This window comes from Aptenodytes forsteri, unplaced genomic scaffold (genome assembly GCF_000699145.1).
Source record: "Aptenodytes forsteri isolate BGI_AS27 unplaced genomic scaffold, ASM69914v1 Scaffold79, whole genome shotgun sequence".
Taxonomy (NCBI): Eukaryota; Metazoa; Chordata; class Aves; order Sphenisciformes; family Spheniscidae; genus Aptenodytes; species Aptenodytes forsteri.
In genome coordinates, this window is record NW_008794776.1 from 4,904,522 (window position 1) to 4,924,856 (window position 20,335).

Consider the following 20,335-nt stretch of genomic DNA (forward strand, 5'->3'; position numbering starts at 1 on the left):
AAAACATCCCTGTGTTATCAACACTGTTTCCAGCACAAATCCAAAACACAGCCCCACACTAGCTACTGTGAAGAAAATTAACTCTACCCCAGCCAAAACCAGCACACCAGCCTAGCACGTATCCGAGATGGGTGCTTTAACCAGTCTCTTGTCACTCTCTGTAGCTAAGCTGGCTGGCAGCCCCCTTAGGAAGCCATGTTGTTAGATTTTACAAAAACAGATCAAAAAGCTGTTTTTTCTTTTAACTTTAAAAGCCAATGGGGGCAGGCCCTGAAAGCAGGGATCTGTGTGGTTTTCACAGCTATGTGGTTATTGTATGGGTCTATTAGAGATGAGATTATGATGTGGTATTAGAAGTGCAGGAGGCAGGTAACCTTTTTAGGGGTCAGATTTGAATTGGCACCTTTCTTCTAGATGTCTGGCATAATATCTTGCTGTTTTGAATAAAGCTAAATCTAGTCTTGTGTGTTATACAATCATATGCTCCTTGTTCTGTGGCAGTTTCAGGGCAGTGGATTTCTTCAAACTGAAAGCACATGTGCTGGCTTTAGGGGGAGGTGGGGCATCTCTGTGTTGCGTGCCTGGTGGGATTTGGTATAGTTTTGTATTGCCCTCTGGATCTTAGAAATAATTCTTGAAGCTGTAAATGTAAAAAACTTAGGAGTTGTGAGTCTGAAACAAACGTCCATCTGATCCAATACTACTGAGAAATGGTAAGAACTGATTCTATAATACAACTAAGTGAATGTTGAGAAATACAGAATTTCCTGAATTTGACATTAAAACTTACCAAGACGCATTGGATAATCATGAACCTAAGCTATTGAATTTGAGGTGAAGCAAGATCAGTAAGTGTAATTCTGGCTTATGGAGGTGAGCCAGCATGGGGCTAAAGGCCAATAAAGCTTCATTTCAGTTTTTTAAAGTTTTGTTTTTGCTTTCAGAAATAATATTTAGGCAGTAAAGTTGAGAAAGAAATTTCACTATGAGTGGCAACACATTTTTTGTAACTCTTAGCTATTAATACCAAGCTGTACACGTTAAAATAGACTGGAATCGAAAGGTTAAGTGTTATCCTGCAGATTTGATAAACTCAGCTGTTGTTGTCACAGGTCTTTAAATGACTCTATTGACAGTTTTTCTTTTTTTCCTCTTTCAGTGCCTGCCATTGCGTGCTAAGCTTTCTCTTGGCTCTGCCTGGCAGGAAAAAGGGGAAACTAGAAAACCCCATTAGTTGTCCATTTGCAGACTATCCAGGCTTTACTCTCAATACACAAAGAAATACAACGGTAGGAAGTTGTTTCACATCCGAGCCAAGATAAGGTCCTGGAGGTTTATTATTTTTGTTGCCTGATAGCATCAGGACTGGGGAGCAGGGGGCAGAGAAGGAACAGCAGATCAGCGTCCCATGGGGACAACAGAAGGGAAGACAGACAGATAGCCAAGTGCCGACAGCTTCAGTCAGTACTCCCAGAGGAAGTGTTGGTTTCACCAGATGAAATTAATACACAGAAGTCTTTACAGAGGCATTCAGATGTGACATTGTTTGGGGGGCCTGGCTATATGGCAGATGTATAAAGCAGTGAATCATATGTTTACATATAATTAGGTCTGTATTGACAAGCCAGGTTTTCCTTTTGTTTAATAATTTCCTACATTAACATCAAAGAGCTTGTTTTTATAATGAAAACACATTTCTCTTTTTGTTTTGCTTTGCTATAGCTCTGTATTAACATCAAACACAAAATCATGACTCACTCATATGTAGATGTAGATATATCCATATTCATTTATAGCCTCTAAAAACAGATGCAATGTTAGAAAATTTCGTTCATTTGGATATATTCAGGTAATCTTTTCTATGTGATCCTGTGTGTCCCTACAAATTTTGGGAGTACCTGATAATTTCACTATGCTTATTAACCTTCAAATACATTTGAAAAATTGGATAGGATTTAAGATTCCAATTTCTGGGTCAGGAATTACTTTGTTAGATACTCTATAGAAAGCTCAGTGTAATGTTATCAAGACTTCGGTGGTCTAAGTGGTAAGTATGCAGAAAACACTACAAAAATATTTTTTTAAAGATGAGATAATTTAAAATCATTGGAAGAGGAAGCTGTAATAAAATCTAGGCTTGGTAGAATTTGCCTCGTTTTTAAATTCATTTAAAATAGTGTTTCTGAACTCTACGAATAGTGTTTCTAAACTCTACAGAAATAGCTCAAATACAGAGTTTGAGCTAAATAACTCAGCATTAAGGACTTGAGAGCAAAGTTGGTAAACTTTTTCATCCTAGCTGAAGGAAGTAAAAAAGCTTTAAGATAAGTCTATCAGATAACAAGAAAAGAGGTCTTCAGGAATGTTTAACATTGAACAGCATTATTAATAATTTTTATCCACAAGTGTGCACAACAGGCTGTTTGTTAGTATTGAGTGCCATTCCGTTAACATTTATTGGAAATTTTCAGTGTAGAAGTTGCTTAGTTATTATATGTATATTCATGCGACATTAGGAAACTGAATTTAGAATGTGCAATAAATATTAAACCCAAGTGGGTTTTGCACTTTTTGCAGTGGATGTTGTCCTGAACATTTTTAAAGGATAACTTTCTCTGCAATAGTCTGAGCAAAGGCAATAGTAACAGAGCTCCTCACAAAGAAATTAATATCCATACTTTCCACCCTTACAACTTTTTCAGTATGAGATAAGTTTTATCATGTTTCTACTTGGACTATCAAACAGCACAAAGTTCTTGGAAATCTACTGTGGAGGATGCCAGCTTTTTAGATTAACACTGCTGAAGTTTTCCAATAGTTTTTACTTTAATTTCTTTTTTTTTCCTTAAGGCCGAGCCCCTGACACTGAAACTCTCAATTTGGAGACAGTTGGCGTGAAAACTAATTCTGAAACTGGAAAGATCATTGTTGATGCCAGTGAAGCTACTTCTGTTCCTCACATTTATGCAGTTGGAGACATAACAGAGGTACTGAGTCTACATAAACTATTTTACAATAACAGGAAGCCAACTTTGTTCCTGACTAATAACTAGTCCCCAGATGTCGTCATGCTCTAGCATATATCTTAGTGTTTTGCTCTTTTTCATTTTGCAGAGCTGTAGTGTTTATGCCAGCCACCTGGGTCAGTAATTTCTTTCACATGGATCTTGTGAAGTATCTCAGCATTAGAGATTATTACTGATGTTTATCAGGGAACGCATCATTGGTCAGAGGCTAATAATAATGTCTTTATCACTTCAATTATCTTTCTAATAATGTTTTTATCACTTCAGACATATGACTTCATGCTGCCTGTGAATGCTGAGTGAAAGCAGTTCTTACCTTCTAGAGTTGAATACATATACTGGGAATGACTGTGACAAGTTCTGTAATTCCATTTTTAGTATTTTGGGGTTTAATTGAGACTAGTCACAAGACAGCATTTCTGCTCCCTGACACAAAATACTTCTGACAAAAGTATCTTCCTCTAGAATAAGAAAAAGTAATTGCTGCAAATACTAAATGCATTTGACTTCTGTTCATGATTTGTGAATGACTATGCCAAGTAAACATGAGGTGTGGTTTTTGTTTTTTTTTAAGAGGGGACATGATAACTTAAGCAAAATAATTTCCTTATTATAGATGCAAAACCAGAATTCTGTGGCCTTAATCTAGTGCTATTGATAATTTACAGTTATCTATGACAAGAATGTCTTGTCTGGATCAAAGTGCACTCAAATACTTTCAATCCCTCAATTTTCAGTTGACAGAAGAACTCAGAGCATCTACTGTAAGTTGGGCATCTTCAAATATGTTGTCTTCATAAAAATAATGTTTGTCTGGATTCTAAATTGTACAGTTACAGGAGGATGTTTTCATCAGCTGCCTGCTGTTCCAGAAAAATTTGGGCAATATGTAGAATATAGAGCCTGGGCATTGCAAGATACAGAATTCTCTCACCTGTTGTTGAACTTAATGGAATTGAGCACATGCCTTCCTATCAAGATTATTTTTGATATAGTGAAGGCATCTGTTTTAAAAGTCTGGTAAATCTAAATACTGTAGCAATATCCAAACACCATATATAGTATAATTTGAGAGACCTTTAAAAGATTTCTCATTCTGCCATGTTTAAAATCTTTTAAAGGTCTCTCAAATTTATAAACCGTACAGGTGCTCTGAGTTTTTGAAGAGATGTAACAGGTTACATAATGTCTTGGGAATAGCCCTGCAAATTTCCGACTGGACTCTGGAACTGCCAGAGACACTTAAATCTCATAAATCTGCTGACCATTCCTGACCTCTTCCCCTCTATGTAGACATGTGTTTCTTCCTGTCTGTCTCCATCTTCATGCGAATGACTTGCCATTTCCTTTTAAACTGTGTTAAAACTCTTTCCTGCTCAGATATTTCTCCTTTTTTTTTTTTTTTTTTCCCCTCCTTAACACTCCACAGCTTCTCCGTCCTGTCCAGTCACTCAGAGCTTTGGGATTATGTACAGTTCCTCTCCTTTCTTCTCACTTCACATACAGGTTCCCTCTGTATTTGTCACTTCTTGCTCTGGGATGTTTCCTGAAGTCCTCTTTCTGCTCACAATGACCTCCTACACCTGCTTGTCCCAGATATATGCCTTGGTTGGGCCTCCTGCTTTCCAAACTTCTCTTTTTAATTTCATCCAAGAAGCAGTTGTTAGAGGCAATGCTGGCAGGGCCTTAGATTCTGTTGCTCATTTTGCTGCCAATCTGCAGTGTTATTTTGGGCAAGTCATTTCCTTTTGGGTGCTTTTTGTCTTCTGCCCTTTGAGGATTTAGTTAAGTAAGAAATATAAAGTTGGAGGCAGGATGCTCTCCTCTTTCCTACTCTGGATCTAAAAAATCAGGTCTTCAATTATTTGTCACTTTCATTTTGTTCTTAAAACTTGGATTTCCTTTTCCTGCTTTTGTCCTTATTAGTGCAGATTTTTGAATGTGAGTTGTTCAATAGGCACTTCTAAATGTATTTAAAAACAGCAACACAGTTTTATACTATGTCAAGTGTACAACTGGGGAAAAACTGAAGAGCTAAATCGGTGCTCTGTAGAAATATTCTCCTATGCTTTTATCTGCATATGGGCTCAATATAGGGAATTAAATAAATCACGGTATAGTACTCATGCATTTCTAGAGTTTAAAGATAGAAGGCGTTATTGCCATTATCTTATCTGACTCCAGTACAATGTGAGCCATGTAATTCCACTTGCTGAGCAATAAAGTTTATTTTATTTGAATGCTTAAATTAATTTTGTCTCTTTTTTTAAAGCAGAATTAATTTAGATAATAAATTTCACTGGCATGGGAACCAGCAGTGAAAGTAAGTTCTGTGTTGGTGCACATCTCAAAGAATACACACAGAAGAATCAAGTGCATCCTGCCAAGAACCACAAAGCTGTAGAGCTTGGTGTGTGATACTTTCTGGGTGAGACCTACTAAAAGAGCACAGGAAGGGGAATCTTGTTTCCTGTGAATGAGCATCAATGATCCCTAACACTGCTTATAAGAATAGGATTTTTTTCTCCAGTGTTCCTGCTCAGGATTTCTCTTTGCTCTGCTCTCTCACTGTCAGAGGCTCTTTGCTACCTTAAAGTGCTATTGCTCATACCTTCGCAAGTTGTTCTCAAGCCCTCCTCCTCCCTCCTTTACCACACCACACTGAATAGACACTAAATTGCTACCAAATAGCAAGAACTACTTTATTTTGTTTTAATTCAGTGCTCTGGCTGGAAAGGGAGTGAGAGAGGAGAAAGGCGAGTTTCCTGATATGCTCAGAATGACTTTTTTCATTTGGGAGTCATACCCAGCTGGCACAAATAGGAAACTATGTGTGCATGGGTGTCTTGTTGCACCCATGTGTGGCAAATGGAATCCTAATGTTATCCAAGCTATTCATTTGGAGAAAAGGGGAAAAAAACCCTTCCAGAGGTCAGTCAGTTTGTCCACCTTAAAAAAAAAAGTTTTTCAAGCTTTGGCAAAATATTATTTTCAATGACAGGTGAAATTGCATTTAGGCATTTTCATCTCCTGTAATCAGGATGAGGAAGATCAAGCTGGAATTTTAGTTTGAAATTTTTTTCAGTGCTGATATAAACTCTCTGTGTTAAAATTCTTCCTCCAGCAGTATTCTTGTTGAAAAGTATGGCACACACTATAAAGAAGTTCTCTCAGAAGGAGGTTTATCATATGGTCATGCCGCTATGCATCTGTCAAATTTCAAAGGGTGTTATAACAAAGATGTGTAGAGAAGGTGGAATGTACAGTATGTTGCTCTGAATAGAAATAAGACCAGAAAGAGTTGCGTTAGAACAAATACACATTACTTCAAAGCTTTTTAAACTCTCTTAGGAGCCATCTCGTTTAAATGTATAATACATTGGAGGATTCTTATGAACAATTCGTATCCATAATAATCAGCAGAGTAGTTCTACACATGACTGCAAAGTGAATGTTCATTTCAAATATTTACTAAGGAAGGTCTTTAAGTCATTGTTTATGAGAAATTGGGCTTTATCTGCATGGATGTTTTAGTAATTAGTTGGGTTTTATGGAATGCATGGCAGTGCTTTCACAATTTTATCTCTCGTTCCAATCTTCTATTCATTTCTGGAATGCCAAAACAACATCTGTATTTCCTGCTACAGAAATGATTGGCAGCCATGTTTCAGGCAAATGTGTATAAGAAAAAACAAATGGCAATTTTCATCTGGTAAATGACATTTACAGACTTGAAAGTCAAAATGCTGGATTTGAAAAACTATGACTTGATGGATCTTCGGGGGGGAAAAAGAGATAGACTTGCAGTTTTGTGATTTGTCATGAGCTGTGGGGAAAAACAGGTTAGTCTTCATTCACAATTAGAATTGTAGTTTCTGTTATCAGGTTAGACATAATGTTGTTTCAGTTTGGTTTTTTGCAATGGAAGTTTTAACTTAAGTGGTTATTAGTACAGATAAAAGCATAAGTACATATTAATATGCAGATAATTGATATGGTATGTGTACTAAAGTAAACGGTAGCTAATACCATGTACAGAATCTATCTAGCAACATACAGAAAAGATAAGCTGGGAAAGAGGAATGGATTCCAGTAAATGCTAAAAAACTTTAGGATAATGAAAAAAAGTTTGAAAAACTTGAATGTGTCTGGTGGGGAATCCTTATTTTATTTTTTGCTGAAGACTGTTTTTGAGGGCTTACTGGATGACTACCTCCGAGTGGAGCTTTGCAGGAGTGTGACAAGTGTTGTATCTAGATAGGATGTGTATGAATCAAAACTTCACATGTTTTGTAAAGCATTCCATGTTGTCCCGCAAAGGTGTTTTTCAGTTATGGCTTTCTTATGTCTCCACATCATTCCTTCTAGATTTGTGACCTCTTTCCTCATCTCAGACAAGCATCTTGATGATATGTCTTGGATGAACTCTTAAATAATGTTTTTTACTAGATTTATGAAGTTTGTTAGATCTTATTAACTTACATAGACTGTTCTTCCTCAGACTTCAAAAAATTCCTTTGAAAATACCTTACTTCAATTTGCAAAAACTTCTAGCTTCCTTAAAACTAGCACTGGAGTTCTGATGCTCCGGTGATATTGTGCCAGCACTCAAAATTAGGGTTCTGGCACACTGCATAGCCCTGTTTGGATATAAAAAGTAGCCAGGACTCATGGCTTGAACTGGAGCATGTCCTGGTCATATCCTGCTATCATTCCATTTCTCACTTGCAGGAAGTTAGCATTTGCCAATAGCAATCCTTTTCAAGCCCCTTTCTAATACCAGAGCCTGAGACTAGGACCAACTCAACCTTTGAGTTGGTTGCAGTGCTAACAAAATAGTGTTCCACTTCTCTGATCCAGGACCAACATAGGAAGTCAGTAATAGTGTCTACAAATAGCTAAGTTTTGTGCCTGTGTTCTGTAAAAATGTGACAGGCAACTTTTTTAAAAGGTCTGATGTTATAAAACCACTGTTGCTTTATACTTGGCTTTTCCTGCTTTAAAAAGATCATCTGAAAAATTTCTTTATGACTTACTATGGAAAGAAAGGGGGAAGTAAATGGTTAGCATGTGAATATTCTCTGCTTTTCAAGAGGTGACATGATAAGATATAAGTTTTTGACACATTCATGGTATTTGTTCCCCCTCATTAAGACAGATATTAAACTCAGAGCGTTAAAAGCATGTTTGGACAGAAATTATTACTGCCTTCTCTATTTGGAGCCCTGGCTACTAGGCTGGAATTCCAAAGATTTGGCCTTCCTCTGACCATTGTCCCAGGAGAAATCCTTGGATGCTACTTCTCTTTTAGTTAAAACAAAGCTTTGTGCTCTCTTCTTAGGGCCGTCCTGAATTAACACCCACAGCAATAGCTGCAGGAAAACTGCTGGCTCAGCGTCTTTTTGGCCAGTCTTCAGAATTGATGGACTATGACAATGTGAGTTGTTATTTCTTTTTTCAGTCATAAAAAACAAATCTTACGCTTTTTTTTTTGTTCTTAAGAATTTTTAAAGGAATTGCATTTTGTCATCTGGAATCCAGCTTTGACAGTAGCCAAAGTAGATGTGTGTGACAGAGCTACACTTCTCAGTCATGCAAAAGTCTCCCCTGTATCCGCCGTGCTGCTGCTTTATATGGTTCAACAGTAACGCTTTCTGTTTCCTTGCAAGCAGGTACCTACTACAGTTTTCACTCCCTTGGAATATGGTTGTGTTGGATTGTCGGAAGAAGCAGCTGTGCAGTGTTATGGATCAGATAATATTGAGGTATGAAAACACTTCTAATTTTATAATTGGTGTCAGAGTTGCACTATGAAAAGACAGAAGTTTCACTGTTGTATCAGGCAAAATTTTTGGTCCCCAAAATACTATGTTTGCAGTTAGGGAGTTGGTGTCTTCAGAAAAGCTCAGGACTTTAAAAGTATTGCAGGAGGTCACAATGGAAACTGTTACCTAGTGGGCTTAAAATTATTGATAGGGTGTGACAGCTTTAAACTAGCTGCCATTTTAGTAAGTTATATTGTGCAGCATCATTAAATAACAGTTACGTTCCTTTTAATTGTCAGAATTGCTGGTCATGTTCTTTAGTCTAAATTTTTGGGATGTCCCCAGAAATATTCACACAAGCTAAGTGTCTTTGTGGCTAAAATGTCTTGATATAATATGCCTGGGCATTGCATATTGACGAGGAAATCTGTTATGGCATATATTCACCCCAGCCCTCTGATATGAGGAATGAGATTAAGGTACTCATGATGAAGAAATTCACAATCACTATATAATAAGACAAAATCCAAACAAGTCACCCTTGAAAAGATATGTTATATTATTCACAAAAGATATGCGAGTGTTATTCACTCATCAAAAAGACTGTCAGCATATGACTCGGTAAGCTATGGAAATACAAAACACAATACTTCATGTCCAGTCAGTTATTAGTTTTGTCTTTTATGATTCTGAAATATAGTTTATACTTCAAAAGCCTGTCCCAGAACTCCTATCTGGGTTTCTGGATGCTAGTGCCATACAAAATGATATAAATTACTGTAAAACAATTGTTCTCATCTGATTAAGGCAGACAATTGATGTGTGTGTGTCATAAGATGATGATGTTATGTATGTATTGGAGAGCAAGTTCAGCTGATGGATTTAGCTTGGAGCCCCAGGCAAAATCATAAATGAAAAATTAAGCATTTACTGTTCAGAATGCAAAAATTACAGTTTGGGTTGTCTTGTGGCATACATTATTATAGATATGGAAAGCTGCTTGGATTTCATTATGTTCAGTAAACAAGGTATTAAACTTTTGGGAGAAGCTTAAAGGAACAAAACTAACACTTTTAATTTGGGGCACTGGTTTGAGTAACGTGATTATTTGTGATTTTTTTTCAGTTTTGTTTTTAATGGTTCTCTAAGAAAGGTTTGTGTTAAACTCTTACTGTGCTTTCCATATTTTTCTTTAATATAATGAACAGGTTATAAATAAATCAATTTTTTCTACAACATTATAAATATGTAGTAATAGTAGTCCTTATAATACTAAATAGCAATTTTTGACATAATAGTACTCTCTAACACAAAATGTTATTGTTTTCCCTACCAGGTTTATCATGCATATTATAAACCTTTAGAGTTTACAGTGGCTGAAAGAGATGCAGCTCAATGCTATATGAAAGTGAGTGTTGTGAGCTTTTAACTTGCTTTTAACTTAAAACAAGATATATGGTACAGCCCCCTTTAAGGAGGACTGTTTGGCAAAAAAACTTCTCAAGATGGATGGGGTATTTTCTTGGTGACAGCCTGTTTCTCTAGTGTAACTTCAGATGTTTAATATTCATTACATATCCCATTGCATCTTGAAATTGCTTTACAGATATTGGCATTTTTCAGAGCTGACATTCTGCTGATTGATACCATCTTTGAACTGCTCTTAAGGTCCTAAGAAATATTCCAAATTCTGTACAGATTAATCTCTGCTTCCCCCCAGCAAAGTTCTTAACTAGTTATATGTAATATTTGAGTTGCCACCTCTTGGGGAAAGTATGCTACCTTCAAAAACATTAAACATAAGGCTTAGAAAACTAGAGTAACTGTTCAGTCTTACTCATGAAAACAAAAACCTCCTGGTTTAGACCAAAGTGTTGGACTTGAAATGTGTCTTCTCCTAGAGCAATCCAGTTGCTTCAGTGTTGAAAAGGTTTTTGATGCACTTGCCCATAGTAGAGAATCTTAGATAAGGTGAAGTGTAGTGTTGGTAGAATATATCATAGTTTTCTTTTTCTTTCTTTTCTCCTCAATATCAGGGAACAATCTTTTTTGAATAAATGTAGTAACTTCTGTAGGTCCATCACAAATTATTATGTTGTTATTGTTGTGTTATGTAAGGAATATCCATTGTCAATAGTTGCAACCAGTTTTTCTAACTATATTTTGTCACGTCTGATTTGTGTAAGTGCCTTAGTAGCTTGCCTTAACTGTCCCAAGCATCAGTGCAACTAAGGTGATGCTACTTCTTTTTAGCTATTCCTTTTAAATTATGTCAATGAAAGTAAATATTTGAGGTGAAGTAGTAATAGCATAATAGTTTTTGGATGGTATTGAATATAGTCCTTACTAAACTCCCAAAACACATGAACAAACATTAAACTTGAGAGTTTCAAACTCTATTGCAAGAGAGGTTTTTCTTTAAAACTCCTCAATATTTAAAGTACCACATCAGGATTGCTGCTGTTCCTGGGATTCCTAATGAAAGAATCCAAGCCTTTACTGAATAGCAGAACCTTTTAGATTAGTGATGATTTAATGCTTGATGGGAGGACACAGGGAAAGACTGACTTTCTTTTCATAATTATAAAGATGATGTCCTTAAAGGAACTAAAAAGTTTTCATTAAGTTCTCTAATAAAAGTTAAGCGTGCAGTGACTCAGGCCCTCCCAGATACTTATTAACTCACCTTCATCTGGCTGCTTCCAAGGCTTGACTCCTTTTTAGGTTATGTGGCTGATGTGGTAAATGTATCTCACCAAACCTGCTGGTGTAAGTGTTTACTGACTGAATCACAAAGGCACAAAATATCCTATAATTGGTAGTGGTCATCTTTGGAAATACAGCTGATTAGCTGCTGAGAATAACTGCACAGGCTTGGAGAATTGCTAAGGTGGCTGTTCAGTGTCAAAATAACACTAGTCTGGTTACTAGGCTACAGAAGGTATTTTGAGGATTTTATACAAATGACAAACAACAAAGTATTCAATTTACCACAAATTATCGTTGTCAGTGGCTCCCTGAACTCTGAAAGAAATACACTAATAAAGCTTCAATTCAGGAAAGTGCTTAAGGACAAGCATAAGACCTATTGAAGTGAGTAAGACTTAAGCAAGTGTGTAAGTTCTTGGCACACTGGGAATAAACAGCTGAACTAGGATCTCGGGCCACTTCAGTTTCATTTAATTCAACTTCATGCCTTATCTTTAAATGTTCTAAGAAAAGATCTCTATGTAATGTATTGTTTTCAGATGGTGTGCTTACGAGAGAGAGACCAACGAATACTTGGCCTTCATTTCATTGGACCAAATGCAGGCGAAGTTATTCAAGGATTTGCTCTTGGAATCAAGTAAGTACAAAAGAATGTCCCTAGCTTCTAAAGGCTGCTTTTTAAGTTATTGTAAGATTATAAAAGATAGCTGCCTAGTTTTGGCAACACTATAAAGAATCCATGCTTTTTGTTACTTTTATGTAGTATTGCACATATTTTCACTAAAAATACTGCAGTTCTTCATTAAGATGTACTGGATTTAGTTACTGTAATACTGGATATAGTTAAGGAACAACTGAGGAAAATATATTGTTGGCTTGATATAGTTAAAGCAAAAAATAAAATTGTGCATTAACTACTAATGTTAGTTTTCTCAGAGTGTAAGCTTCTTTCGCATTCTATGCACAGGATAGGAAATCACCATACAGTTTTGCAAGTCACTTCTTTAAAAGAATATTTGTGCTTTTCATAAAAATCTTTCTTTACACCTGCCAAGCATTTCCTTTCCTAATCTCATCTTTAAATGTGCACAGCCATTGCTCCTCAAGAGCTCAGCAAGGGCTTGCATGAATGTTTATATTTCTGGGGTATAAGCTAACCATAATATGATAAGGTAAGAAAAAAACCTCTGTAGGGTGATGGGAGAGGGGAGATACTTTTGTCTGGAGCTATCTGATAATTGCAATAACAAGCTTACCCAAGTAGGTGAACCTTTGTGATCTGATCTTGTTTAAGATTTTGCTCAAATATTAATATAGAAGTCCTCCCTTTGAAGGAGTAAGGAATGGTTCTGGGTCCTCTCTGGTTAAATGGAGAATTCCTCCTATGCCTCTTGTGTGCTACAATTATTTCTTATTTGTTTTTTCATTTCCCTTCTTATTGCTGATTCACATCTTCAGAAATGTTGATTTGTATATTTACCTTACTAAATTATAGTTTTTAACTCCTCTTTGAAGAAAGTAGGCTGGGACACAAGAAATCCCCCCCAGTTGTGGTGGGGGGTTTTTTTTTTTTTTACCTCTGTTTTTAACTAATTTTCACATCTTCAGAAATGTTGATTTGTATATTTACCTTACTAAATTATAGTTTTTAACTCCTCTTTGAAGAAAGTAGGCTGGGACACAAGAAATCCCCCCCAGTTGTGGTGGTGTTATTTCATTTTCCTAAATATCATCACCATTCTATTGCAGTTTTAGTCTTACAGTTGTGAGTGACTAGCGTAAATGAAAAGCAGAAAGGATTGAGAAGGCAGGACCGCAAGTATCATATGAGGAATATCTTGGAAATCACTGATTGCAGTGTACCCTCAGTACACATTTTCAACATGTGTTTGTAGTCCATTAATTGCCAGTGGTATAGATTCTAGAACTACATTTTTTAGGATGTCATTGTTTTGAAGTTTTATCCAAAATAACCAGTGAAAAGGAAGCGCGTGAAACTGGAGCGTTTTTCTGCCTTGCCTGAGGGAAATTAAAACTTTAGCCACAGTAAGAGGTTTTCAGCAGGTCAGATTCTTGTATTGGTTTCTATTGTATTTCACAAATCCAGAGCTTTCGATGTGGAACGCCCGCTGAAAGAGCTGCTGTTCTCCTTTGTCAAATATAAGGTCTTACTTCAGCCTCTCCAAAGGACGATTTTCCATTTTCCCTCCCCACTTAGCATTCCAGTAACATCTGTGCTCAGCAATGATTTTTTGCTTCCCAGTGCTTTTTTGGGTGTATGTGGGGACACCAGAAGACATCTATGGCTCTCTTCCCTGTATTTTGTAGAGAGAGAGAACAGTATTCCATAGAAAGCTTGGAACAATTCTTAAATTTAGGGCCATTTCAGCTATTCTCACAGCATGACCTGTCTGGAATAGCAGCTCAAAGGAAAGTCGTCAAGTCTAAGAATGTTATTGGACAAGTAAAGGAATTAAGCAAGTGGGATTTTAGCTCAAGGGTTTTTTGGTGGTGTTTTGTTTTGTTTTTTCAAATGAGACACTTCTTCCTCCTGCTTATAACATTGATAATTTCAGTGTAAGCACCAGATCTCTAAGATCATGGAAGAATATTCTAGTATTACTTCCTTCAGCAGATTCTTGCCAGCAGTCCTAATTAAGATTTTCTTCCTCTGTGTGTATGTGTGTGTTTTTTTCCATCTGGAGTCAGAGTTAGTGAAACACACATGTATGTACAAGAAAAGCTGAAGGCTGCAGTTTTGTCATATGTTTTTGCCATAGGCGAAGTTGTGACTTGGGGGAAATTGCTTAATTCTCTCTGTCTCAACTCTTATGACAATTCTTCCCTACCTAACAGTGTTGTGAAGCTGGGCGTTTAAATGTTGTTATGCAAGTGCCTGAGAAATAATAGACAGCATTGTTTAAAGAATAAATGCAACTCCTCTACCTGATAAAATGGACAAGAGCAGAATTACTCTGATGTTTTAGGACGTTCTAGCTGCTTCAGGTGAAGAGTGTTTGACTTTGTGGGTCTTTTTTTTTTTTTTTTTGGTAGATGTGGTGCTACATATCCTCAACTAATGAAGACAATTGGCATTCACCCTACCTGTGCTGAAGAAATTACCAAGTTGCATATCACAAAGGGTTCTGGCTTGGATGCAACAGTTACAGGCTGCTGAGGTTAAATACCATCCCTGGAAAGAAGGAAAAAAAGCACAAAATATATTTGTAAAGAAAAGGGGCACTTAGAGTTGAAACAGCTTTAATGGTTCAAGTTTCAGGAATCTTTCTCGTTCTCCCTGTAGACAGCTTTTTCTCACAGCCAGACAAAGAAATTGTCCTTGCACCATCACAGTTCTAAAACCAATGCAGTCCTGCTGTAACAAATCTCTCTCTTTCAAAGTGCCTGTAACGCTTCTTTTGCTGGGAGCTAGGAAATAATCACAGTTTTATACACGTAAATATAACTGAAGCCAGTGACATCTGAGGCCATCTACAAATTAAACAGTTGTCATTTGAGTTTCTCTGTTGGCATGACTGACTGTCAACAGAAGTGTCTCACATGATGTTCATACAGATGCTAGGAATCGGACAGGGCCTCCCTTAGAATTTTGGTGATGATACTTTCTCCTAAGTACTTGGATAACTCATTACTGATCCTAATCTTGAACACAAGTAGAAACAAGTTCCCAGAGTGTGTAACAATGGGTAAGCAGTCATCTTTGGGTTTTTTCTTTAGAATGTAATATGTACAGGAATTTAATAGAAAATTACTTATCACTGAAGCTGTGCTGCTACTGGATGAATCCTAATGGATTAATCAGTGGCAGCCTGGTCATAACATTATGGTGATGGCTGGAAATGAATGAGCTTACAGGTGGTAAAGAAAGAGTTGAATTTTATGGTGACTTCTCTGCCTTCTCTTGAAATTTCTAATTCAGTTCAGTTCGAATTAAACTGACACATCTCACAAATTACTGCTTGAACACCATATACTAAGCAACGCTGACAGATAGAATCAAAACCACTAATAATCCAACTCATGCAGCATTTTCTGTTTTATAGAATGCAGAAATCTGGCTGACACAGTGATACATTTTTTTGGTTTGTTTTTAAGATTTTCTCACTGATGAGCTGGATACTACACCTGAATGGATTTAGGTCTGGCTTTAATAAAACATGTTACTGAGGGGAACTATATTAAACAGTGATCTAGAAAAGAAATGGTCCTGCTCAGAACAAAGATAGAAAATAATTGTCTGCAAACTTTTATTTTTGGCGTATTGGCCAGAGTAGGAAAGCATTAATCTGTTGCAAATTTTGGCTTATTTTCCTGCTATCCAGAAGGGGGAGATGCTGGCTAATTTGTGGCAATAAAGAAACAGAAATCTGATAGTGAAGCTTCTTTTGCAGAACCCTGTTAAATAGGTAGCCTGACAAAAGCCAACACAAAACAAACTGCACCGAATTTCAATCCAAGTTGCAGTTGCCAACATTTTGATATGCATAGTCGCATCATTTCTTGCACCCTTTACAGTAGAATAGTGCATGAAGGAAGAGATCAGCTTGAGGTGAAACAAACTGTATCCTTTTTGCAGTTAATTTATATCAGTGTTTTTGCATGTGGAATTTGATATTTTCATAGCTGTCCTTCTGCTTGTTGCACAGTTTGGAAGAATAGTCTGATGATCATGTATATCTTTGCTATTTTTTCTTTGCCTGCTATTGCGCTGCTACAGCATGCAACACAGACAAATGGTTGGTTTATTTCAGGTGTGAAATCTTTTTTACCATGAGAATTGTACCTGCCAGAGAAACTATTAGACAAAAAGTGATCAGACCTTCCATCTAAAATATGATGTAATAGCATTTATCACACTCTCATTGATACTAGAATACTCCATTTTCAAAGATTTGTTCTGACTTAAACAACAACAAAAGAAATCTTAAATGCTTTCTTTACAAAGTTTCCTGATTTTTGGTCCATATTTCTGGTCTGTAAAAGAGGAAGGAGTGATACAGTTTGACTGCAAGTGACATTCCCTATCAGATCTGCTGATGCCATTTTTCATCTATGAAGTCGTCCATAAGCTTGTAGTTGAAAAGAAATACTTGGAGTGGAAGTGTTGTTGAAACACTGCCTGAATATTGCAACTGCCTTTAGAAGAAATTATGCAAAATTTATATCTGTATATAAATGTGTGCATACCTGCACATTCAGAAGTTCCTGTTTCCTTTAATAAAGGTCTTAGGAGTATGATACAGCCAAAAAACCCTACTAGATTTTCCCAGCTGTTTACAAAAAAAGTTCATAGTAAATTAGGTGTTTTTAAAATGTTTTACTTAGTACTTCAAAACACTGAGATACTGAGCATCTTGGTCTACAGAGATTTTGCAGTGAGAAACATCCCACCTCTGACTAAACTATAATGTGTATGCATGCAAGATTTTTTTTCCTAGTGATTACCTATTACAGTTCCTTTTGTACTCATAAATGAAAACACTGGTGTTTAGCCATGTGAAAGTTGCTCCTCTTCTCTGTCCTACCAATGCATCCAGCAGACTGAGTTGTCTGCCCCTACAGACAAATCAATGGAAAGATGAGTTAATTTCATTCATCATAAAGTTCAAAACAACGATTTAGGACAAGTAAAGAGATCTCAAGGAAACGTGTCCTCAGTGTATATGGGGTGTGAAACTAAGGCGTGTCATTGTTCTCAGAAGTAATAGAACTCTCTTTAGTTTTAGAATTGCTGAGTGGACTGCATGAAAATTGATCCTGTATCTTGAACAGCAGCCTAGTTCTGTTCCTCATTTAGTGGAAAATGTTGCACCCCTGAAGTAAAACTAAATGTACATTCACACCTATACAACCCTGATGTCAGAATCAACAGCAAGACAGAATAATGACAAGTACTGTGATTGTGCTTTTTTTCCTGAAGGATTTGCCAGGGATGGTCCTTAAGAATTGTTTTTAAAAGCCTGACTAATGTTAATTGAAATGACTGATATACGCTGCAAATAACTGATTATATGTGAAAATATTAAAAAAAAAAAAAAAAATTTAGTCAGGCTTCTCAGGATGCCAGCTGATGAGGGCTTGTTTGTCAAACCACACCATGGTGCAAACAAGTCTGAGCATTTCTGGGTCCCTCATATGTATGATCCCAATATTTATTGTGTTGTGAATTAATGAATTAATAAATTTTTTTTTTCTAGTAAATGTTTGATTGTGTTTGTTTAATTTTGTACATATGACTTCTGCTTACAAAAGATTTCTTTTTTGATCTTAATGCCGTTTCTCTTGGTTGAGGTATGTGTTAAGGAAACGAAGAAGTTGACAGACTCAGACCTTTTCATAAGAAAATGTTGATATCTCTCTGTCTCTTATGTGTAAACTGAATAGCCATGGAGATTATTCCAGGCTGGATGACCTTCTTATTTTAAATTTAAATTAAGACAACCTCTAGACTTGGTAAGTATGGTTTCAAATACTCTCCTGTTTATTCCAGCTAATGAGGTCTAACAGGTATTTTCACAGTCCATGTGTGTTGACATGCTTCTTGAAGACTTGTCAAGAGGAAACTCCCTTGAAATACAGTGCAGTCAGAGTATTATACAGGGCTAAACTATTCTACATTAGCTATTCACTTTAGGTTTTAAACTAGAACATGTAGTGAAAAAATGCATTGCAGCAAAGCCAATTAGTAGCTATGGGTACTGCTAGGTAAAAATGTTGGAAAATTAATTAGGAAATTACTAGCAAAATATATTTAAAAACTCTGAGAAACTTCCCTGTCAGAAAAGAAAGGGACTACATTATTCAACTTTATCTCAATTTTCTTTTATTTCTTTAAATCCACTTATTTTGATTAGAAGTTCCCATTAAGTCAGGTGATGCTGAGCTTCTGAAACAGGCTAGTTTAATATTTCCTCAGTATATGCCCTGGATTTGATGCTGAGAAGGAACATTAACTTTATTGTATTTAAAGGCATTTTTACTTCTGCATTTTTAATCTGTTTTCATTTCCTGGAATATATCATTGCAGGTTCTAACTAATTAGGATAGTTAGGAACAGTGGCTAAAAAAGGCAATAAGGTAAGCATAATTCTTGATGTTTTTTTCTCCTTATTTTCATATACCACTTAATCCTGAAGCAAACAAGAATAACAGACAAGCATATAGACAATAATCTTTATAAATTAGGAATTGAATATACTGCATTATTTATATTATACCTAATGATAGCTTGTTCTCAATGCTAAGGTATTGTGTACAATTAAGTTTTGCCTTTTCCCATCTATGCATGCACTGTATGTCGTTACACTTACTGGAAAATGTTCCTACAGTTTAGATTATTCCAGACCAGGAGCTGGAAAAGATATTTCAGTACAGCAGATACACTTTTTTTGCTAGCACAGTTATTCTGATAAAAACATAGATGCCATAGTGTAATGCATTTCTAACAAAAACAGTTGCACGTTGTACAGACTTTTGAGTTTGAAGGCTTCTCTTCAGAGGCTCATGCCTATCCAACAAAGTAGGCAATTTTGTGCCCGTATAAATTGCCATTTGTCTAAATCCCAGTGAAATCCATGTACTCAATGTTAGCCATTAATTTCAGTGGGATGCAAGTATGTGTCTTAAGTGCTTTGTTAAAGGGGAATCAATATAAGCATATGCCAAAATGTCTTTCATTATTACAGTTGGGGAACAGACTGCAATTATGATTCAAAACATAAAAGGTACAATAGACATCCATGATTAGGCAATGAAATATGCCTTTAATAAGCATAGTGCAGACAGTTTGTTTTGCAATAAGTAAACTTGTATAAAATTCATTGACTTTTTCATTCTTTCAGATCTGTGTGCTCTCTTTTAAGAGAGGTTTTTCAGTTTTATGCACAAAGTTTTCCTGATGTTCTTCCAGCAGAAAGGCTGGGTTTGCATGCATTTATTCTAGTGCCAAACTTGAATTTTACTGGGAGAAGAGGAAACAGCAGAGCAGACCTTTTTTTTTTTCCAGGGCAGCATGCAACAGATATGGTGTAATTACTCTAACTGATTTTTTAAAAATGGAGTGTTTCTGTCCACTACATGTCAAAGAGCTAATTATGTTTCCGTTGTGGCACTCAAAGTCAATATTGTCAGCTCTTCTTAGTTCTAATCCTCTACATTGAGTTTTGATGGGCCAGGTGAAATATCCCCTTCAGCACCTTACTGCAATTCTTGTCAATCATCTTGCCATGAAAAACATGGTATTACAAAGGCTTTGGCAACACTGCATCTGATTTTAGTCTTTAATCTTATATGCACCTTAAGAAAACACCATTCCAACTACTGACGTTCTGTTTGGGACATGAATGGGATCCCATTTGCTGTGGGAAACAAAAGAAAATGATCTAATCTTCAGTGGATATAATGGCACTCTTTGGCCATCGCTGTATAAAGGCTTAGTACTAAACCACTGTTCTAGGAAGACAACAATTGGGATGGGGAACTGGTGCAGAAACTAAGCAGAATATCTCATGTGAATAAGTAAGAAAATGCATATTTATTTATTCATCATGTAATTGTAAAATACCTCGTTTCAAGCACTGTTGGAGTTAGGAGAGTGTCTTTTTTTGTGAACCCTAGACTTTCTTTACCAGGAGTGCTGTTCACTGAAGTCCATTCTAAGCGTGGTACTGTGCGTGCCTTATTTTTTGTTGTTGTTTCTGATAGACAAGATCTAGCACATCTAAAATCTTCTGGTCCTACAATGGAAAATTAACATCATCCCTAAGAAGCTGGAATATAAACTAATAAGGCAGGTTTCCAGAATCTGATTGCATC

General features: G+C 36.4%; 1 protein-coding gene across 1 annotated transcript in view; it reads left to right on the plus strand.

Moving 5' to 3' along the window:
* Nucleotides 1-17,693, plus strand: part of TXNRD2 (thioredoxin reductase 2) — a 41,916-nt gene extending 24,223 nt beyond the window's left edge. Inside the window, exons 12-17 of the mRNA XM_009274353.2 lie at nucleotides 2,851-2,987; nucleotides 8,368-8,463; nucleotides 8,699-8,791; nucleotides 10,128-10,199; nucleotides 12,040-12,137; nucleotides 14,555-17,693. Coding sequence (XP_009272628.1) covers nucleotides 2,851-2,987; nucleotides 8,368-8,463; nucleotides 8,699-8,791; nucleotides 10,128-10,199; nucleotides 12,040-12,137; nucleotides 14,555-14,678 — 620 coding nt within the window. The 3' untranslated portion in view covers nucleotides 14,679-17,693. The remainder of the gene's footprint in view (nucleotides 1-2,850; nucleotides 2,988-8,367; nucleotides 8,464-8,698; nucleotides 8,792-10,127; nucleotides 10,200-12,039; nucleotides 12,138-14,554) is intronic.
* Nucleotides 17,694-20,335: the final 2,642 nt, after the last annotated feature.